Raw genomic sequence first — 23,122 nt, 5'->3', positions numbered from 1 at the left:
GGCACAGGCAATTCGGGGGCTGCAGAGAATGTTAGGGTATGAAAATTCCATCTTTGAGATGGAGTTTCGCTCTTGTTGCCGAGGCTGGAGTGCAACGATGCTATCTCGGCTCACTGCAACCTCTGCTTCCTGGGTTCAAACGATTCTCCTGCTTCAGCCACCCAAGCAGCTGGGATTACAGGCATGCACCAGCATGCCTGGCTAATTTTGTATTTTTAGTAGAGACAGAGTTTCTCCATGTTGATTAGACTGGTCTCGAACTCCCAATCTCAGGCGATCTGCCCGCCTTGGCCTCCCAAAGTGCTGGGATTACAGGCATGAGCCCCTGCCTCCGGCCTTGGCAGTGACAGACTATTAAAAATAATTTCCAGAAACAAACTTATGGAAGTTCCACATCACCTAGACAGCCAAAGCTTTCTTCTTCTCTGGGCCACCCCTCCTCTCGCCCCTTGGCATTTGAAGAACACACTACATCTGTGTCCATGTCTATTTTTTCTGCTGTCAACATAAGAGGTGAGAACCCCAGCTCCTCTGAAAAATGCCACAGGCTAGTCTTGAAGCAAACCTTACACCCTCAGCGTGATGATGCTATTCTACTTGAATAGAATATTGAACAAGAGAAAATGTCATTTCTACCACCAGGTAGAATGCTGGGACCCAGGGTTTCTCTGGGCATCAGCATCTCATCAGGCTACTGGAGGGGGACAGAGTTCTAAGAGCCCCTGAAAACAGCAGAAAAGCCCACTGGTGGCAAAGCCCTGGGGTGGCAGCTGGGGAGAGGCTGGGTGCTGGGACCCAGGTTAGCAGGTTATGGAGACAGAGGAAGACTCACTCCTGGCTAGCAAGGGAACAGGCTCCCAGGCCGGCAAACACCATTGCCTGATGGCGTGCAAGGTGTGTGCGTCCTACCTGCAGCCTATCTTCATTGTTGGTGTTCTAGCAAACTGTGGTGGGGCAACAGGGATTTCAAATATTTGGAGGAACATTCCCTCTCACCGAAGGTGACAGGAAGCTGAAGTGGTGGAGGTATGGGGGCCTGGGGAAGTTCACTCCCACGGCAGAGGAGGAGGTGGAGTGCTGGCTTCAGGGCCTGTTCTCAAGAGCACAAAGGCCAGGCTGCTCAGAGCTGGCTTGCACACGCAGTATCATCTGCTCCGACCCCAAGGCAGTCTAGAGAAATACAGCAGGATCCCCGCTTTGGAAACTTAAACATTCTCTCCTGCTCCCACCCTCGCCTCTGAAGCTCAAGAACTGCCTTCTTGCTTAGCTTCCTCCAGGCCAGGGTTCATGAGATTTTGCCCTGGGGACCATTTTTATGGGCTATTTCCCTGCTCTCACTCTGCCATTATTCTGAAACTTTCACCCAATAAGAATCCATTCCTGTATCATGGCCTGATAACCTTCCTGCAGAAAACCATAGCATATACTGAGACCCAGAGAGGGCTGAGATTTGGCCAAAGTCACACAGCTATGAATGGCGGAGACCAGAGTGTCTGGCTCCCGGCAGGTGCTCCTTCACCACCCTGCCTCTGGCAGCGGCTGGCACCTTATGCTGAGGAGGGATTCGGACCGAGGCTGCCAAGGGAGTGCAAGATGGGAAAAGGGAAAGATCTGTACAGGGCAAACCATATCCTCTGTCAAATCAAGTGTATTTTTCAACAAATATTTGATGAAATTATGACTCAATAGTGTTATTTTTCAGTGGTGATTTAACGAACGCTTGGTTTAGTTCTTTTTGGAAGGACATTTGTAACTAGCTCCCATTTTTCCTGTTTCAGTTCCCTTCCTTCCCTACTTTCCTGTTTCACTGCTCTGAGTTCTCTTGGGCCATGGAGCTCCCAGGCAAAGAATAATGCGGCATTCTCCATGCTTCTGGAACATACCTCGTTTTTTTAGACCTAACAGTCAGGAGGCTTCCCTTCTCTGCTTAGAAAACTCCTATTCATCCTTCAAATCCCAGCTCAAATGACACTTCCATAGAAAAGTTTCCCCAGCCTTCCTGGCAGCCAGGCCAAGCTAATATTCCTTCTTTCCTTTCCCTGTTTCTCCATGTCTCTGCTACAGCACTTGTCACACGGCGCCATGATGCTTCTGTGCTCTCCATGGGTGGGGCTCATGATTTGGCGCTGGGGCCCATTGCACTGGGTATTTCCCTGCCCTCACTCTGCTACAAATCTGGGACTTCCCCCACAGCAAAAACCCTCTGTTCTTTTGTGGCTTGGCAAAATTATGGCAGAAAAATTCACTAATTCATCACTGGATACCCCAACACCCATCATAAAGGCTAGTGTACAGAAAGCACTCAACAAATATTTATAAAACTGCCTCATGAAAGCAAATCTTGGCTTCATTAATTTACATATATATTTTAGAAAAAAGAGTCCCATTCTTGCCACTGGCACATGTTCATAACACATAAACTCTAGGTGTTAAAACTAATCGTTGGTCAAAGGCATAACTCCACTTGCCATTCCCATGGGGAACTCTGACCAGCTGGCCTCTCCTCCTCTCAACGTATTTTCAGGCTCCACCTCTTACCTGAGCTGATCAGGAGACCAAGGCCAGGTACAATGAACTTACCTATGACATTCCGGATGTCATCTTCTTCTTCGGGGCTCAGCGTGGGACTGGCAGGGGTTGTTTGCTGCCCGGCAGGAGCATTTTTCCCCATTGAGTCTGTTCTGACCGTGGTGGGAGGCAGGGGGGCTGTGTGCGTAGCTTCCATCAGCTCCTCCCTGGGAGGCACTGCTGGAGGAGCTGGGGCTGTGGGTTGCTGGGTGGCTGTGTGGGCCACGGTGGTGGCTGGTACCTGAGGAGAAGGCTGCTGGACTGACTCCCTAGTGGGATCTGGAGACGCCGAGGTTGTTTGGAGTGTGGCTGAGAATGGTCCCACTGAGGCAGGGTCGGCGATGCTGGGAGCTGAGGGGGAGGGCTGTGGCAGTGCTGAGGACCAGGCTGCGGCCCGAGTATTCAGGTCGGTCGCTGCAGCAGTGCTGTGTCCCTGACGGGTGGCTGCCGGCCTCCGGGTGGCACTGGCCAGCAGGTCGTTGTGTCTCAGGAGCTGATCTTCAATCAGCAAATCCACTCCATTCTCACCGCTGAAAAACTCGTCTTCTGGGAAACAAACACAAAGTTCACTGTGGCACAGAAGAGAAACAAGCCTCAGATGACAAAGAGCACATGGCCGTGGGCAGGTGAATGAGAGGGAGCCTTTCCTTAACACGGTGGCCTGAGTTAGAGAGGGGGCCTGGCTGGGATTTCGGAAGAAGCTGGACAGGAGCGCAGATGGAAGGACAGTGTATTTCTGGGAGGTTCCTCTGAACAGACAGCAGCCACGCACACCCCAGGACTCAGGGGTCACTGGCAGGATGCATAGTCACGGGCCCTGAACCCCAATGGCTGGGAGTGAGTCATCCAATCAATCCATCCAACAAATGTTTTTGTTTTTTTGTTTGTTTTGTTTTTGAGACGGAGCCTCGGCCTGTCACCAGGCTGGAGTACAGTGGCATGATCTCGGCTCACTGCAACCCCCACCTCCCTGGTTCAAGTGATTCTCCTGCCTCAGCCTCCCGAGTAGCTGGGATTACAGGCACGCGCCACCATGTCTGGGGAATTTCTGTATTTTTAGTGGAGACGGGGTTTCTCCATGTTGGCCAGGCTGGTCTCCATCCCCTGACCTCGTGATCCACCTGCCTCGGCCTCCCAAAGTGCTGGGATTACAGGCGTGAGCCACCGTGCCCAGCCTCCAGCACATATTTATGAAGCTTAGATAACTACAGTGAGCAAAACAAGGATCCTTGACCTCATGGAGCCTCCATTTAGTGGTGGAGACGCTAGATAATAGACAGGATTGTGCACTTGAAGGTGCTATGGGGAACAAAGGGTAGGGTAAAGAGAGTCAAAAAAGCTAGAAGGGAAGGGAAAGTTGCAAAGAATAAAGTGGTGAGGATGAGACTCGTTGAGCTGGGGAGATGAGCAGCTGCCTGGAGGAGGTAAAGGAGTCAGCAAGCAGCCAGCAGGGACAAGGATTCCAGGGGTGAGTAGCCACAGAGCAAAGGCCCTGAGGCAGGACGTGCCTGCAGTGGCCCAGGCGCAGCGAGGTGGCCAGCGTGACTGAAGCAGAAGAGGGGTAAGTGGCCAGAGGTGAGGTCGGAGCGAGGGCAGGTGCTGGGCATGCATGGCTTAGAGGCTGTGCGTGGACTTCAGTTTTTATTCTGAGTGAAACAGGGAAGGCGGCAGAGATGGAACATAGAGAGGCCAACATTTTTTAGAACACAAAGAGCTCTAACCACAAAAAAAATAATTAGTAGACTTCATGTGCTCATCAAAAGCACCATTAAGGAACTAAAAATGCAAGCCATAGGTAGGGAGAAAATACGTGCAACACATATGAAGACAAAGAACTTGTATCCAGAATATGTAAAAAACTCCCACAAATCAACAACACAAAAAAAGACCAAAAAAAAAAAAAAAAAAAACCACACACACACACACACACACACACACACAGTTAAACAGGGGCAAAATGATGACACCAGCTACTGGGTGGAGAATAAACGGGGTGGAGGCAAAAACAGAAGCAAGGAGACAGACAGGAGGCTGCTGCATCCGCCCTGATGGGGAAGGACCTGCTCAGACACGGTCGGGAGAGAGAAAGAGCGGATGCCTGCTGGGAACGCTGGGCAAGGAAAAGAAAGAAGACAGGAGGAGGAGGAGGAGGGGGAGGGGGAGGAAGAAGAGGCAACGAGGAGCACAGGAAGAGGAAGAAGCCTAAGGAAACAAGGTAAAGGTGATGGAGAAAGGGATCACCTCTCTTCCATGAAAAAGGAAGAAGGACAGAGATCAAAGGGGAGGTGCTGGAGACTCAGACAGGAAGCTCAGGGTGCCTAGAGGAAGGAGCAGGCGGGGAAGCCCACTGCCTGGCTCTGAGGGAGTCAGTCCCCCCAAGCCTCAGTTTCCTCATCTGCAAACGGGGAGGACTGAACTGGAGGGCACTGAAGTCCCTTCCAGCCCAGCCACGCTCTGCCATATGGTCTTCTGCAAGCCCAGAGAAGTTAAGTGCCTTGCCCAGCACCACTCAGCGAGTTGTGAGGAAATGCAGTGAAAGCTCTGGATAACAGACCCAGAGCAGAAATGCAGAAGGGGTATATGGCTTCCAGGAAGTCCATCCCCACATGGTCCAAATGGTGACTCCCTCTCTGCCCTGCCTCTGGGGCCGCCCTGCTGACCCCAACTTACGCTGCTCTTCGATGTCATTCTCTTCCTCAGAGACCTTGGCTTTATAGTAGGTGATGCCCCGGATGACGGTGGGCTGGGAGGCTGGCCGGCCTCTCAGGTGGACCTGCCTCTGCAGGGGCCGCTGCGCCTTCACCACCTCAGGTGGAGCCAGGGGTCGCATCTGCAGGAGCTCAATGGAGTTGATCTGCTGGGACACGGTTTCTTCCTGCAGAAATCGCTCTTCATACTGTTCCTCAGAGGGGACACAAGGAAAGGTCAGGTCACTGTTCAGAGAGGCAGTGGGCAGGTGGGGGCAAGGCTGGAGCCGAGGCCGTGCTAATAACAGCAGCACTTCCGAAGAGCTGGGCATTGTTCTAAGCACTTTATACGTTTACATATGTTAACTAATTTAATCTTCTCAGCAGTTCTATGAAGTAGGCTTTATTTTTACCATGATCATATACAGATCAGGAAACTGAGGCACAGAGAGGTTACATAAATTTCCCAAGGTCCCACAACAGGTGAGTGGTAAGGCAGATCGAACCCAGGAAGTCTGGTTCTAGAATCAGTCTCTATGCTCGACTCATCATACTGCCCAGAGAATGCAGTCCTCCTCTTGGCTCTGGCCTAGGGATGCTGGGTGACTTAGATCTGCTGTAAGTTGCTTCCAGTGAGATCCATATGAGGGGAGGGTGCTTGGCCTGGGACGTGAAGCCAAAGGACCAGGATGCACACTGCCTCAGGATGAAGCTTGTTATAGCAACAAGAATAAGCTTCCTAAAACACATGTCATGCCCATCCCCCAAACCCTCCTCCTGCATACTTTAGTCCGAAGTAAAACTGATCTTGACCTAGCTCAGCATTCTTCTCTCTTGTTGTGTGTCCTGAACCCCACGCCCTAGGCACTCCAGTCACTTGGCTGACTACTGAAACTCTTGGCCCTCCTGAGCCACTGGATCTATGTTCAGACTGTTTTCTCTGCCTGGAAAGCCATTATACTTCCTTCCCCCAATATAGCTCCTTATTTGTCTGCTTCTCAAGGCCCAGCTAAAATCTCAGGCCCCCAAGGAAATACTCCTGGACCTTCGAATTCAGAATTAATCCATCTTCCCCAAGATGCATTTTGTGCTTTATGGCAGAGATTTCTCATTGACTACTCAAATTCCCTGCCCTCTTGTTCCTTACTAATGAAGACCTGGTGTTATGGGGATGGCCTTGGGACTGAATTCTGGCCAGTGGGGTATGGGAAGAAGTTGGTGGGATGTGCATTTGGAAAAGTTCTCTGTATAAGGGAGGCTGACGCAGCTGGGAGGCATCTTTTGCTCTCTTCCTCATTTCTCTGGACTGAAATGTGGACAGAATGGCTGGAGCTGAGCAGCCATCTTGTGATCATGAGGGGATTCTGAGGATGAAAGTCACTAATGACATCTTGGAGCTAATCATACCAGCTCTGGACTGCCTGCCTCCAGAGATTTTTTTTTACGTGAAAGAACAACGCTTTCTATTGTTTAGGGCAGTGTATTTGGGTCTCTCACCCAAGCTGAACACAAGTCCTAATGAATACAAGTCAGTGATTCTACTGCAGCACCTCTCCTAGCCTGCTTTCCATAGGCACTATTTAGTCTCTGTAGACTACGGGAATCTGAAAGAAGAGAGACCATTTCTTGTTCATCTTTGATTTATCTGGATGGAGGCTCCCTAATATTTGTACTTCAGAATCATAACAAATCCCAAGGAATTGGTAACTGGCATTTGATTTTGTCAAACAAGTGATACTTAAAAGTAAGCAGCACATGGCCGGGTGACTGGGCATTTGGATGGCACTATGAGAGTGCCCCTGTGACAGCTCTGATCATGCAGATGGAGCACTCTGTCCTCCACAGAGCTGCTGCCCAAGGAGGAGACCCCGTGTCCACAGTGTGGCAGGATCTCAGGTCCTGCGTCGGTCTGTCCAGGCAGACTCCCTGCCCAGGATTATAATCACCCACCTTTGAAAGCAAAGGACCTTGGGCATACGACCTGTGAACTGACTGTGTTCAAATTCAGGGCCATCCCACAGGCGGGTCCAGCTGCTGTGGTGGCTCCATCAGAGAAGTGTGGGAGCCTGAGGGGAACGTGGCCCAGCCCTGCTCTCCCCAGGACTCTGTTGGCTGAATAATGAAGAGGCGGCTTCCTTCAGCCACCTAAACCATGAGGTCCCTTCTCAACCAGGGGGAGGGGAATGAGCTCCTTTTAATCCTGTAATTCTAGGCCTTGGCGGAAGCCACCCAGAGAGCAGAGCCCATGTGGAAGCTCAACCTGTGTTTCTGGATGCCCGGTGCCCCAAGGCAGGGCAGGGCATTTAGCCACTGCATGTTGGCTGTAGGGACTCAGCCACCATGACCAATGTGCTCCTTTTGCACAGAAAGAAGCCAACCAAACTCTTGCTTTGATCTTTACAATTTGGCATGTAGAAAGCCCCGAGTCTTCATTACCCCCGAGAACACCCCCAAGCCTGCGCCTGCTTTCTCATGACAAGAGAGCTCGTCTGGATGGCACAACCAATGGGCTCGCGTATCTTTCCCTCCCTAGCACACAGTGGTGATCGACTCCTGAAGGCAGGGGACACCCTTCTGCCAGCCTGCTCTCTCTGCCCAGGGGAAACAGGCTGACATGCCCGGCTGTGCCTGGGGCAGCCCCCCACTCCGGCTCCTTGCCTCTCCCTCAATTCCTTCATCTTGCTGGTGATGTAACCTCCACCTCAACTGTAGGCGATATCTGGCTGCTGGAGATGATATTTTAATGAACACTTATTATGGCCATATCCCTTTGTATTATTTTTAACCCTTACAACAATGGGGAAGGTAGATGCCATCATTCACATTTTACAGATGAGGAAACAGAGGCTCAGAGTCGTTTAGCAACTTGGTTAAAGTCAATCAGTTAAGTGGCTGAGAGGAGCACTTCTCAAGTCACACAACTCAGGTTGGCCCCAGGCTGCCTGCCCTCAGCCCTGCCTCTTCCTTCCATTAAGCCCTCTGCCCGCAGCTGTGACCACAAGATGAACTTGCCTGCCATCCAAAAACTCTCCTGCCTCCCCAAGTCCTCCAAGCCGTGGTCTGGCTTCCACCCAGCAGACTTGGGAGATCCCTCATTTCCCACTGGGAAGAGCAGCCCGGCAGGCTGTCAGGAGACCCTGGCCACAGCCCGTGACTCAGACGCTGAAGGGCATCTAATTACCGGACCCTGGTCTCCCTCTGCATTGCAAAAGCAGGTTGTCATTTCTTCGCCGCAAACCCCAAAAACTGTCTTTAATTCCAGGCTCTTGGGGAAGGGTGGGAACTGCAGTGCCTTCTCCCAGCCAAGGAGATGGTGCAAGACCATGGACAGCCCTTGCCAGGGAACATATAATTTCCTCAGATCCACTGGCGACAGGCTGCACGGGGCGGCAGCAGCCCCCACCAAGCTTCGATTTCCTTTCTCTGTGAATCCAAGAGTCTGTTGTATGACTTCAGCTCCTGGAGTCGAATGTTCCCATTCCCACCCTCCTCTCTCTACTCCCAACCCAGCCCTCAGAGCCCCGTGCCAACCCTCCAGGCAAAGACCATCTTAGAGAGAAGCCCTCAACAAATTACCCCTCACCATTCCAAGAAAGCTCTGACATCACCTACAGGAACCCTGAAAATAAACAACCAAACCCAGTGTCCCTTCCACCCACTTTTTGGCATGGGGTTCACTAAAGAGAGGGATGGCAAGATCCTGCCTCGGAGCTTCTGGTACCACTGCCCCTTTCTGCCCCACCGCCCTGGTGGGGAAGGATTGTGCTAACTTCAGCAGTGTGATGAATGGGGACTGGAGGAGGGGAAGGGACTTTGCTGAGCAAGGAGAAAAGGGGTTTGGTGTATTTGATTTGGTTTGCTGTTTGCCCTCAGGAAATCTGAGCTGGGTTCCCGAACATACCACATAATGTGTCATCAAGACCACAGATGCATTCTTAAGCTCAGTCGAATGGGAAACTGGAAGCCAGAGCAGGCAAGGGACGCCTGGTTCCACCGGGCACTGGGCCGCTGATGCCAGGTGGGCTGACATAAGAGACACTGTGCCCCAGGTTTAATGAGTGGGAGACTTCAAGTTCCCTTCCAGCCCAAATGTCTTCTGGCTTCTTGGTTTATGAGCTCAGACCCACTCAGAGATGCCCCACTAAGCAGACCAAACATGTGCTCAGTAGCCAGCATGTCAGGGACACCCAAAATGAGAATCAAAATAATTTTTGAAGAAATATGATGTTTCCAAAAAAGCACCAAAGTAGTCATCATGGGCAAAGCCAGAAAATTATTGGCCTTTCTTATGGCTAGTTTATGGTTTGGAATTGTTATTTTGAGTTACCTATTGGGGAGAGTGGAGGCACCATATTCTTTTCAGGGCTTGTTGCCTCAAAAGCCCCAATCTGCCTGCAGTCCTGCCTTTGGAACATGTGTGCCCAAGATCCCCAAACCCCAGCCGCTGCCTGTCTGTCACCGCGTTGATGAACTGCCCTACCCAAGAGTTTCAAGCCCACACACCCAGCCTTCCTTCCTCTCTCAACCCAATTCTCAATGGTCCAGGCAACATAGTCCTGCATAGCAATGCTTCCCCAAAGTTCTCCACACCACAGCATACAGAGAAACCAGCTCAGGGGCTCCCGCTGTCTCATGCCCTGCTCAACCCACACTCAGAACAACTCCCCGAAGCTGAGGGGACCCCTCAGTGAGCCACCTGGAACTCACTCCCTGGAAACCAGTGTGCCACAACTCTGCCATCTGCCATCAACCCCTGGTAACCAGTTAAAGTAAGCAAAGTCTCTCTTAAATGCTGCCATCCCCTGGCTGCCCACTTGATCCAGACCTGTCTTGCTAATAGTGTGCCTTGCTAATAGGACTCTTCAAGTCCCGCCACCAAAACTTACCTGTTTCCTCTTCCACTCTTTTGGATTATCTCCCAAATCAATGCCTATTTCCTAGACAACAATTCAGTAAACAACCCAATACATTAAATGGTAACACATTTAACCTTTAGTACATAAACATAACTTAGTAGGAGCTGGAGCCAAAAGAAGCAGGCACCAAATGGGGAGGCATTTTCAAGCAAGTGGGTCTTTCGGTATCACTCAAATCACATTAGACAGCCTTCCATTCGTGGGTAACTTCGTGCTAGGGACACAACTGGGTGGGAAGAAACAGAGGTTTGAGACTGTTTTGGATTATCTCTGCCACCACTTCCCAACTGAATGAGGGAGAACAGGACTAGAACTGGATCGATTTCCTTATCTGTAAAATGAGGATATTGATCTCTGTCTGGCCTGCTTTTCTAGAGCTGTGATGACGGCCACATGGCATAGTGATGAAAATATGTAGTAAATTACAAAGTCTCCTATAAATGAGGAGGGAGGGAATATAATTTGTTTCCAAACTGGGGCATTTTTGAGAGTAAAAGAGGGTGCCATTAATAACCATGCCAGGGCCAGGTACAGTGGCTCACGCGTGTCCTCCCAGTGACTTGGGAGGCTGAGGCAGGAGGACTGCTTATGGCCAGGAGTTCGAGACCAGCCGTGTTTACAAAAAATACATAGCAAGACCCTGTATTTCAAAAAAAAAAAATTAAAAATTGGCCAGGCATGGTAGCATGTCCCCGCAGTCCTAGCAAATCAGGAGGCTGAGGCAGGAGGATAACTTAAGCCCAGGAATTTGAGGCTGCAAATGTTGAGCTATGATCACAACACTGCACTCCAGCCTTGGTGACAGAGCTGGACCCTGTCTCTTAAAAAAAAAAAAGTCACGGCAGACAGCAGGAGTAAAGCAGGATGGTCCTAGACAAGACAGCATGCATGTCCTCCCTATTTACAAACACAAGAGATGTTCACACACAAAGGTGGGATATGAGATTGTGAAAACAATGGGGGCTGGGACTCAGACTCAGACTTCAGCTCTGGCTTCAACACTCGCCCAACCTCTTGGGGCTTCAGTGTCAAGTAAAACAGGGTCAACTGCTCATCAAACCTACGGAAGCTACAGAACTATTGTATGGATGAAGTAAGCTCCTCTGTGAAAGGACTGAACCCTGAAAAGTTCTATGCAGAGGAGAGATGCTGGTGTCACACTTCCAGGGCTGTGATCAGAGCCCCTTGGAGGCTGGGGCCGTACCTCTGGGTGGGCGTAGGCTGCCGCCGCGTCCCTCTGCAGGACTGAGCGGATGTCTGGCACGCTATCTAGGATGTTTCCGGAGCAGTTTTCTTTGCCTCGCTTATTCATCTCGGTTCGAATTTCTTCCATGTCCTCTTTGATTTGTTCGTTTTCCTTAGTGAGGTTTTTAGAAACTTCCTAAGAAGGAAAAAAATTAAAAAGATGATCCATTAAAGCACCCTGAAGACAAGCAGGAGGCAGCTAGCAGCCATCTTCGCTCAGAGCACAGAGACACAACGGACAGGCTGAGAAATCATCCAACAAGTGATTGGGGCTAGAGATTGTGTCCAGTCCTGGGCAGGGCACTGGTGCCAGGTCCCCAGGCAGCATTTCCAGGGCAGCTCAGTGCCAGAATGTCCAACTACAGGAAATACTGCCCGAACTACCATAGCTGTTCTATTAATAACATGGCCAAGTCTCTAGGCCACCAGGACACCAGGCTCTTTTTCTGTCCTTTGTACACAGCCCAGCCTTACCCAGTGTTGAAGAATCTTAATGAATTCTATTGACTCTCATCCCATACATGTGAACCAGTAGTAGCTCAGTTAATGAAAGAGGGGCTTTTTAAGCAATTTTAGAAGAGGTGGCCAAAAAAAAAAAAAAATCCAGTCTGCTTTTCTAATGACCATAAACCATTCCCTGGCACTTTAAAAGCATCATTTACATAGAAAATTGATAGTCTGGCTTCAGACTTTTCTATTTACCCATAAAAACAGTTTCACTAAATGACCCCTTACTTGGCAAATTAGACCTGGTTCATACCAGAGAGGGCCAAGGCTGCATTTCAGTCAATTAACACTGCTGAGTACCTCCCGACTGTCTAAGTCCAATGCTACAGAAAGAAAGGCTTTAGGTAACCCTGGGGCCCTGGACCTGGGTTGGGTTGGGGAGACGGCAACTGTAACTGGGGATGGACCAACCATGTCAGGCTCTGTAAATGGCAAAGGTGAGGTTTCCTGAGTTGAGAGCAGGAGAGTGGAGGCATCCAGGCAGCTTCCTAGAGAAGGTGAACAGTGAATGGGAGTTAAGAAGAATTGTCGACCACCTTAGAGGTGCCTCCTCTCCTCTAGTTATTTTTAAAGAGGTTTGACTGCATTGAGATCCAACTTTGGCCCTCATACTAAGGTTTCCATGAGCATCTAATTTTTTAATGTGATGTTCTCCTTTGGGCCCTGTTTATGAGGTTGAGGAAGGAACCATGTAAAATAGTGGATGTGTTTGCTTTCCCTCTTTCTTTAACAGACAGATGCAGGAAGTATAAAAGCTCAGTTATTGCCAGGCACAACCCTCCAGCGCGGGGGGATGCTACTAACATCCTAGAGGGAAGACCCAACGGTGCAGAGCCAGGGGACGTGGGCATATCCAGGCAGTGACACCCAGACATTGAGGCTCCTGAGGCTCCTACAGGGGCTGCCCAGAGAACCCAATAGGTGCTTGTTAAATGAACCTGGCTCTGAAACCATCAGCCATGCCATTCTTATGGCATTTCATTGCATGCCAGATCCTCAGTGCTGGAAGGGCTCAGAGTGTTCCGGGACACTTAGGCTAAGCCAGCCTCTCTAACTTGCCCAGAATTAACTATGAGAGCTAACGTCCATGAGAAAGAGGTCTTGTTTTAAGAATGCCCAGAATGAGTGATCTTCCTAGGTGCGCAGTCATTCCTGATAGGCGTTATCAGGAGGTCAAGTGTAATGAGTAAAAGCATGGATTCTGGAGGAAACCAGTTCACCTCTCTTGCTGCTATTGCTAGACCTGAGATCTCAGGCACATTACTGGAACTCCTCTGCTTCAGTTTCCCATCTGGAAAATGGGGATAGTGCCAGCACTTTTCCTATAGGTTGTTATGAGGATTAAGTGAGTTAACATACATGGATGTGCATGAAACATACTGGACCAAGTGGCTTTATTTTCCATAGAATGTTACAGCTGGAATGGACCTAAGAACTCATGCCTAACCTTTCATTTCACAGAAAGGAAACTGAGGCCCAGAGCAAGAATGCGACTTGCCCAAGGTCACTACAAAAAGGTGGCGAAGTGGAGCCAGCACACGGCCTCCTGGCCTTTGCTCCTTCAGCTCACTTGCTGGATCGCTAAGAACACCAGGAGAGGATCCGAGCACAGAGACGGCTCTCGGCAGTGCCAAGCATGTCAAAAAGCCAGAGCGTACCTGCAGTCTGGTTTCAGGATACATGACAGGACATGCATAGATGCTGAAAATACAGAAGTGTTGGACTCTCATAAATCCTCACTATTCAAAGTGTGGTGTAGAGACCAGCAGCATCAGCATCACACAGGTGCTTGCTAGAAATGCAGATTCTCAGGCCCACTCAGCCCTGCCAAATCAGGATCTATATTTTAACAAGATCCCCAGATGCTCTGCATACACATTCAAGTTTGAGAAGCACCGCCTTAAGTGGAGAAAGCCTGGGGCATGGCGGCTTGATAAGCAGACAGGAATGTGAGATAAGGGCTGTTTCATAGGAGCTGAGTTCTTTCTGTGACTGATGGGAAAGGTTTCTGGCCTCTTAGTGGGGTTCGAGCATTTCCGCAATCCATAAGCACCTGCTGGGAGCAGCACCTGTCGATGCCCCATCTGTAGCTCTCACAGCCTAGCACAGATCACCAAGCCCAGCAGGTGCAGGGATTCAATGTGTTACCTTTCTACAAAGGCATTCACGTGCTCAGTGCCGCACCGAAGGTTCAAGTGTGAGCAAGGCCACTGGGATTCTGCCCCGGTGAAGGTCACCCTCCATGAGGGGGAAATAGGCAATAGACAAAGAAATAGACAAGAAAACATCAACTAGTAAAAAGTGCTCTGCAGAAACTCTGCCAGGCCGATATGGCAGATGCAGGCATTGACTCTTTGGCCAGATTCATAGGCTTCTCTGAGGAGCAGACTGAGGGGTGTCCACACCTGTGGCCCAGGGCTGGCCCTAGGGCTCTTCTAAAGGTGCTGGCACCTCTGGGTGGACTGGCTGGCTGGGCCTAAGTATCCTTACTATTAGACAGAAGATCTCACTGGATTCCTAAACACCGAGCATCAGTGGGCGTGGCGTGCTCACTGTGAGGCAAAGAGCGGCCCCCCAGGTCTTGGGGTTTCTAGTGCCCTAGAGAGCCCCTTCACATTGATTTATAGTCCCCCAGCCCCTTTCTGGTGTCAGTAAGGAGGCATTACTTGGCATTTCCAAAAAGGAGGGTTTCAGGCAAGCCCGCCCTGAGAACCTGGAGAAGCAGTACACTTTATTCCCCTCACGGGAATGGCAAAGCCCACCAGCCACCTGAATCAACAACAGGCTGGTGGTGGCATCACCCCACTGGCCTGCAGACTGAGCCAGCTGGTGTCCCCCAGGACAGCAGCCACAGCTGCCTCTCCTTGGCCACCCCCAGTCAGCCACCTCCAACCCAGGGGTGCCGACCCTCAAGAACTCCCCACTCCTCCCTGGAACTCTGCACTCCTCACACCAAGGGCCTTTTGTGAGGTGATTCTTAGGAGATGCAGTGAATGCCACCTGCACAGGGTGCCTTCGATTCTGCCCCGGCAGATGAGTGAACCCCATGACCTCATCCTCAAGCTCTTCCCCCGGGGACAGCTGAAGCCATGACGTTTATAGTGTGTGCAACTCGGCTTGTGGGTAGTGCTGGCAATGTGGCAGAGGAGGTGGGAACCATGCCTATCTGGCAGAAGCAAGTGTACCCATGGCCCCTGCCAAGGATCCTGGCACCATGAAGAGGGAAGGGAAGAGGGAGGAAGAGCAGGTAGATACAGGGCTGGGACGGAAGGCTGGACACAGGCAACTGTGGCAATGAAAGTTTTGAGAACCTTGTTGTCATGATTCCTTGGGCCAGGCAGAGCCAAGGAACTGAGAGGTGTTCATAGAACAAGTGCCACATATGGGAGAGGTATGCAATTGGGCACTGGAGGGTGCCTGACTGGAACGGGTGCCATGCTGCCAGCTGGGAACAGGTGTCCACTGCTGACTGCAGACAGAGGCACACATACCAGAGGGAAGAGAACGTGCAAACGAGGCAGGGACCCTCAGCAAAGGGGAACCAGATGCAGGTGGCATTAGGGACACAGCCACCAGTCAGCCCTAGTCAGCATGGCTGGTGCTTTGACAAGCCACGGAGGGCTGGCACAACCAGATGTGTAGACTGACAGAATAGGTATGAAGTGCCTAGACCATATCCTGGCCTTGCCCAGCTCTTGTACGCGTGTGTGTGTGCCTGGGTGAGGCTGTGTAGCAGCTTAAGCCAAAACCTTGGGACCAGGGGAAAGATGACCACAGGGAAGAACTCTGGCAGTTCTCTGTGGTCTCGTTTTCACAACCTGGACCAGGGACGGGGTGTGCGTAGGGGAAGATGCTGGCTCTGGAGAGCAGGTGTAAACCACACTGCAGTCACGGCCTGCTTATATAACCACACAGGGCGAGGGATGAAACCTCTCTAGGTTCCAGGTGGAAAGGGAAGGAATGATGACAACTACCTTCCCCAGGCTTGGCATGGAGATGGATGAGGTGCTGCATGTGGTACAGTGCTGGGCACAGAAATCGGGCTTGAGGCATGTGGGTGAAGCTGGAGTGGGAGGGACCCTCAGGGTCTCCATAGCAGACGTGCAGGTGGAAAAAGAAAGGGAAGCTAAGGCTTGGTGTGGCTGGCATGGGGAGAAAGGTAAGAAGCCAAGGCTGGTGTGCTACAGAGAGACACGCTAGACACCTGCGGGAGGAGACGAAGCCAGACTACGGGTGGGCCAAACCCTGACCCCAAGACACACAGCAGGTGCATGCGGCCACATCTGAGAGGCTGCCTGGGAGGCTACCTGATAGGTCCTGTGGGCATCAGGATTCCCTGGCAGATAGCTGGGTGTGCCCAAGGCTAAGGTGCAGATGGCAAGCCTGAGGGCAGATGGGACACAGTTTCTTGTGGGAGTGAACCGAGCAAGTGTGAGGGTAACTGGACTCATGTGGGGAGAGCATGCAGTTCCCAACGGCTCACCGTGCTCACCCTTTGCACCCTTCAGGAGACAGCTAGGACCAGATGGTCTGGGACAGCCACCTCAGCTGACAGCTGTCTCCTAGCCCCTGGTAAGAGAGCTGGGGAAGAGAACAGCTGGAAACAGCAGGTGCTCCTGATGGCAGGACAGGCGGGCTGCAGCCTAATCCCTCCGACCACAGCTGAGGGGAGAGCTAGGCAGGCCTGGGTTCAGGGAGCCACCAGCTGCTGCCCTGAGCACTCATCCAACCAAACAGCTGTGGAGCATTTGTCCCACATTAGGTGCTGGATGAGGGCCTGGGTAACAAAGATGATCTGACCCAGCTTGCCCTTAAGAAGTCCAGGGCTTGGCAGGAGAGTCAAACAAGGTAAGAGCAAGAAGTCCCAGGCCTCTGGTGATGAATTTCTATATTAGGGGTAACCTCACCCCTTAAAATAGGACCACTTGAGCCATGCCTGCCTGCACATCCTGGCAGCTCTAAACTGTTCCTAAGCCGACAGATGAAGGGCTGACACTCACACTGTAAGCCTCTTTATCCAAGAAGAAAACCTTATGTCCCACAGTGGCAAATTAGATTTGAAGTAAACACAACCCCAGGAGAGGTAAGATATTGGTTAAGATGTAAATTGAATTAAACAGCATTAGAGCTGAAATACGTCTTAGAAACATTAACTTCAACCCTCTGCCTTTTCACGTAGGAGGACACTGAAGTCAGTGGGTAAGCAGTTCCCCTCTCCAAGCCTTCACTTGAGGAAGAAGAGTGAAATGACTTATAGCAAACCCCTTGGAGACAGCAGATTTGATCAGGAGAGTGAGCCCTGGGGGTGTCTTGATGGGGGTGGAGGGTGGGAGGAAAGGGGAGGCTTGGAAAAAGACAGCTCTGCACAGATGAAAATTACATTTTCCTATTACCTGGTGAAAAGATATATCCCCTAGGGTCAGGAATGCTTCTTTGATCTTGCCTTTCAGTCCAGAAACACAAAAGCCACCAAAGCTTTAGGTGTGGGGAAGAAGCCCTTAGCAATGCCTGCGCCAGTACATTCTGGGGAGTGGGCCAGTTCTGGGTCTGGAAAATCCATCGTGGACTTAAATCTTCCTTGGAGGCAACATTACTAAGAGGAAAGACTTCGGCTGGGACACAAGGATCCCTGGTGCCATCTATGCTCATGGATGTAGTTTGCAAATTCCAGCAGGTAGATTCGAGAAAAAGGAAAGAGACACACACACCAGAAGGGGCTAGGCAGAAATTACACCATGGAAAGCTTGCAGGCATGCATCTATTTTAAGAGCGTGGGCTATGCACCCACACATACACAAAGGCACGCGTGTACATAAGAATTTCAAATACTACAAACACAGGTATCCTGCAGCAAGGTAGGGGTGGGACATTTCTTCATAAAATTTGCAAATTTTATGGAAACGACTGAACCCAACTAAAGCTTTGTTGCTAAAAGATTATTGTAATGATCTGTCCCTGTTTGTCTTTTTCTCCACTTTAGTAATGAATCTGCCCCTGGAAGCAGTATGTACTGCTGGGGGTTGAACACCATGCCTCTAGTTCTGCTGACATTCTGAATCCAGCTTTAGGCCTGGGCAGCCTACAAGTCTTTGGGTCTCCAAGTGCACTTAGAGCTTGGGTAAAGTATTTCCTTGAGCTGAGTGAGTGCCATTGCCAGCTCTCTATGCAATCAACAAGGCTTGCCTTTGCCTTTGGAAGCTGCAGATTTTCTTTCTAGACGTTTAACTCCCATCTCTTCAGATATTTATGTTCTGTGCCCACACACCTCTCAACTCCAACATGCACCCGCACTTCCTGCATGCCCTTTTCCTTCCCGGCCACTCACAGGAAAGAGAGGTGAGCTGGGGTCTGTGTTGGACTGCTGACCACCTTGAGTGTTTCATATTCCTGGAGCAGTTCTAAAACTGGTCCATGAGGTTTCAGACTTCCTCAGTGAACTGGAAAGATATTTTCAGAGTTAAGTTTATGGAACACAGTGAAATGACCCTACTAAGCTATACCTTCCAAACTGACAAAAACTACAAAGTCTGACATTCATTGTTTATCCACTTTTCTATGCATGTGTCATTTTTCATTTTTTAAAACAAAAGCTTACCCCAAATCATTCCACTAAGCAGAGCTGCTCCCAGAGCTGATTTTACCAAAAGGTTAACTCAAAATAGTTGAGATTCCATTTCTTTCTCCTTCCTTCCTCTTTCATCTGCAAATGAAGTTTCCATTCCTACCTCCTCCTATATACTCAAGGTGGAACTGTGGCTGTATCCCATAAATGTGTACCTGCTTATACTGCCAACCATGGATCTTACTCTGGGCAAAATCCCTCTCCAATCTGACCCCTTTCGTCTTGTCTGACCTCCAAAGAACTCCCCTAGGGATTCAAGAATATTCAAGGACCTGGAGCAGAATTTAACTTCCATTCCTCCTGCAGACCGAGCTGGAGAGGGAGTGTTTTTTCAATTTACCCAACAGTCTGCCTTTTCGATTACTGCAGGCTCCAGACAGTCAGCTGGCATGAGCCTTGAGACAAACTCAAGTGAACACAGTGCTCTACTCTTTGGGCACAGGGGCCCCGACCCATCTGAAGACTACTGTCACACTTCAGCACCCTATCACCTTAGGCTGTCTGGTTTGGGGAAACCTTCCCTAACTCAACTTTAATCCTATTTAATGGAACTATGCGATATAGTCAGAGTCCTGCCTAGAAATTCCCTTGGAAGAGCTATTGTTTGGAGTTCTTGTTAGGAAAAACTGATGCTTGCAGGGAAGATGGCAGTGATTTGAAGAAACTTACAGGGCTGATGAGAAAGAGTCCTGGACGAGGAACCAGAAGGCCCTGTGTTTCCTAGCACCATGAAATTGGTCAAGTCATCTAATTTCCTTGGCTCTCACACTATCCAGGAACAAATGGGCTAAATGTATATGGAATGCTTTAAAAACATGATATTCTATACAAATATAAGGTATTATTATTATTATTAAGGTCCAGTTGCTACTAAACATACCACAGTCTTGCCATGGAGATACTCTCATTGATGTAACTAAAACTGTTTTTGGCAAAAACCAGGTTACTGTGTGACTGTATAGACAATACCACCCTGCTGGGGCAGTGGTGTTGCATCAGATTCACCCATGCTCCCTCCTGAGCAGGGAGGGCTCAGTTGCTGGACAAGGCTGGAACAAGGCTGTGGCCTTTGAACAAGCCCAGCCCATTGGCCTTCTCAGAGGCCGAGCACCTGACCTTGGCCTCCTGAGCTGTACTCTCCCTGCCAGATCTATCTTTCTCAAGCTGTGTTCTCCAGGCAGAATGACAACTGTGTGGCTGCCAAGGTCAGGTAAAAGCAGAAGAGGGTGCTGTGGCTCCTGTCCCTAGAGAAGAGCAATCCTTTTCTCAAAGGGGCATTGCACATTTGGATGATTCTGAGGTCTAGGGAAACAGAGGCACCTCCCAATATTGGACCTTGGTTTAATGCCTTTTGAATGCATCTGAAAGAATCAGAAAGTGGTTTTTAACTAGGAGGAAGAGTCCCAAGCCTGCATGAAGCCCATTGGTAGTGGGATGGTGCTGACCATCCCAGTGTCATCATTCTGGCTGTTAATGTTGAGAAAGAAGAAACTCAAGATGCCCAGGGTCCTAATTCTTTGAAAGAACCTCTTAAAGAGAGTGGCAGACAGCGAGGAGGAGGCTGATGCGGTTCTATTGGCCACCCTGATCTGTCTACAAAGCTTAGGCTCTAAAACCCTCTCATCAGACCTCTTAATTGATGTGATTAAGGACCTTCCAACCCTCCCCGAACCAACAGCCATATTCAGAAAACACCTCATCATAGCATTGGAGGCGCCAAGCCCAAGGGCGGGTGGAGAAGGACTTTCTGGGAAAAGTTTTAGGAGTATAACTGCAATGTTTCATAATCTTTGTGGCAGCTGCTTGGGAAAGCAATGTGGGAATGTTTGTCCCCAGTCTCTCCTTGGTCAGAGCCTTGTTTAATTTAACCATTTCAAAGTATTTTCATACTGATTACTGTACTTTGCATCCTCTCAGCACTCATACAGAGTAGGCAGGGTACTATTCTCGCTGCACAGATGGAGAAGGTAGGACATGGCTGCTTGGCAGCACAAAGAGCAAGGAACTCATTCCATCCTGACACCAAGCCTGCTGCTCTTTCTGCCACAAATCACTACAACTACTAATCACGGATCAAGGAACTTTAGCTCTTTCGTGATAGCCCCCCAAAAGCCCACTTTTTCATGAGGAATATTGCTATGTTTACAATCATTGTGTTATTGAATTTACCACTTACAGCAATGCTGTCAACATTAAAGAAATAGATTTCTACTTGGAGCAGCAGCTCTTTGAGTCAGTTTCAAGTATCAGTCCAAGAACCGGATACAAGTCAATGAAACATATCCATAAAGTTTCTTACCCATAAGGTTGAATAATGCTCGTTAGTTACTTTTTGGGTGACTAAATGATTTCTCACTATATGTTAGGGCATCACAACAACAAGCACTGTCAACATTATTACAGTATCTGTAACAACTCCCAGCTCCCGCCATCATGTCACACACCACTAGATGAAAACCACAGCACCACCTGTAGAACCCTCAGAGCCCAGACAGAAGAGTATGGTGTGTTTGTCTATGAAAATTGCATGACTCGTCTATTCATCCTGGGCATGACCAGCCTGAATGCTGAGTAGGAAACATTACTTATTAGTAATCATTTTTATGTCTTCTTCTTCTAAAATGAATTTCAGATGGATTTACACACATGAAGAAAGGGGTATGCACCAGAACAGAGAGAAATTAGGAACCATATACAAAGGAAGGACATGACTCCACCTTAAAACTGGAGGTAAGATGCTTATTGTACCTTTACATTTCATTGATTTCTGAGGTCCCTGGAAGTCAAGGTAAAAATGAAGACATTGGTTATACGATTAAGAGGATCTTATAGATGAAAAAGAGAAGCTACAGTATTGGCATTTCTATTTAACTGATTTTCTTTGTTACCAACAATTTGGCATAATTTTGGATGAATCTTTAATGTATATTTTCCTTTTCATAAAATAGAATGGGCTAAGTCTAATCAGGGCACGTGCTAGCTGAAAATTGAAGTTTGATACGCTTTTGGGCTCCATCAAGAAAAAGATACGGAAATCAGAATCCTCCTTACCTCCTCCAGTTTATCCACTCGCCCCACCAGTTTGGTGGTGACTGAATGTAGCTTCAGGAGATCCAGGCCATAGAATGCTCCTTCCAACATGTCTATGATTGTGGAGAGCTAGGAAACAAGGCAAGGGGTTAGTCCAGGGCTGGGGCAGGCAGACTGCAGGGCAGAGCTTCCTTTCAGATCTGCATGCTGGAGGTTCGACAGGAAAGCCACCAGCCAGGGATTGAGAGGCTGCTGTGAGACACACGTTTGTGTAGGCAGGGATGTAGGCAAGCGCAATGGTGTATGCGCATTCTGCCCTCTGAAATGTTTGGGTAAGAAAATGGTAGAGTCCTACAAGAACAAGTGAACCTGAGGTCTAGACTCCTTCACAAACCGTTTATGCCTCATTTATGAAATCTGCAGCTTGCATTGACATCTCTCTTTCCTACTAGACTGTGAGCTTCTTGAAAGTAGTGTCTCAATAGCAAACACGTGGAGTCAACCTAAATGCACATCAATGACAGGTTGGATAAAGAAAATGCAGTACATACATACCATGGAATACTATGCAGCCATGAAAAAATGAGATCATGTATTTTAGGGGAACATAGATGGAGCTGGAGGCCATTATCCTTAGCAAACTAACACAGGAACAGAAAACCAAATACCACATGCTCTCACTTACAGGTGGGAGCTAAATGATAAGAACTCATAGACACAAAGAAAGGAAAAACAGATACTAAGGTCGACTTGAGGGTGGAGGGTAGGAAGAGGACAGGAGCAGAAAAAAATAACTATTGGGTACTAAGCTTAGTAATAATCTATACAACAAACTTCGTGGTGCAAGTTTACCTATATAACAAACCTGCACATGTACCCCTGAACCTAAAATAAAAGTAAAAAAGAAGAAAAAAGAAAAGCAGTGTCTATGTATTCTTCATCTCTGTTCCCCAAGATCCCTGGCTTATAACAGGTATTCTTATTCCATATATATTCAACAAGGTGGTTCTACATGTCAATATCTTGAGAATATGCCTCTGAAACACTAACTTCATTGTCTATTCAAGGCTCTGAAAGACATCGACAGGTTTTCCTTAGCACAGAGAGGTATACTGACCCTGGGGTAAAAGAAGACTCAGTGTACCACCTTTGAGACTCCTGCTCTGTGGCAAGCTGCCATAGTGCACCAAGACTTCTCAGTTTTTATCAATATCATCCTGCCTGCCAGTACAGAGGCCCTGGGAGGAAGGTGGCCGAGGCTCTGGCGGAACCGGGGACATGCAGAGTGCAGGGAAAGAGGGAAGATGATGAGGGCCAGTTCCTGGAAGAGTTTGCTGGGCCACACGTTTGCAATCTACACTCCCCGTTTATCTCAGAGGCTTGCTTCTAAATGAAGAATCCCAAGTATGAAACATTCCTGTTTAGAAGGTGAGCTCCTTTCTGCCCACCAGAGGAAGAGAGCAGAATCTAGATAGGAGCCATAAAAATATAGCTGGATATTAGTATGTACTGTGATGATTTCCTGATTTCTTTTTTTTTTTTTTTTT

General features: G+C 49.2%; 1 protein-coding gene across 2 annotated transcripts in view; it reads right to left on the bottom strand.

Moving 5' to 3' along the window:
• OLFML2B (olfactomedin like 2B) overlaps positions 1 to 23,122 on the bottom strand; it is a 41,691-nt gene that overhangs the window by 12,484 nt on the left and 6,085 nt on the right. Inside the window, exons 3-6 of one of the 2 annotated variants that reach the window (XM_032291578.1) lie at positions 21,597 to 21,704; positions 11,376 to 11,552; positions 5,239 to 5,470; positions 2,581 to 3,114 (exon numbers count right to left, since the gene is read on the bottom strand). In XM_032291578.1, coding sequence (XP_032147469.1) covers positions 2,581 to 3,114; positions 5,239 to 5,470; positions 11,376 to 11,552; positions 21,597 to 21,704 — 1,051 coding nt within the window. The remainder of the gene's footprint in view (positions 1 to 2,580; positions 3,115 to 5,238; positions 5,471 to 11,375; positions 11,553 to 21,596; positions 21,705 to 23,122) is intronic. The other variant, XM_032291579.1, reaches the window with a different exon arrangement.

Source organism: Sapajus apella, unplaced genomic scaffold (assembly GCF_009761245.1).
Source record: "Sapajus apella isolate SASKATOON/1434 unplaced genomic scaffold, GSC_monkey_1.0 scaffold25, whole genome shotgun sequence".
Taxonomy (NCBI): domain Eukaryota; kingdom Metazoa; phylum Chordata; class Mammalia; order Primates; family Cebidae; genus Sapajus; species Sapajus apella.
This window is presented reverse-complemented; position numbering and strand designations above follow the sequence as displayed.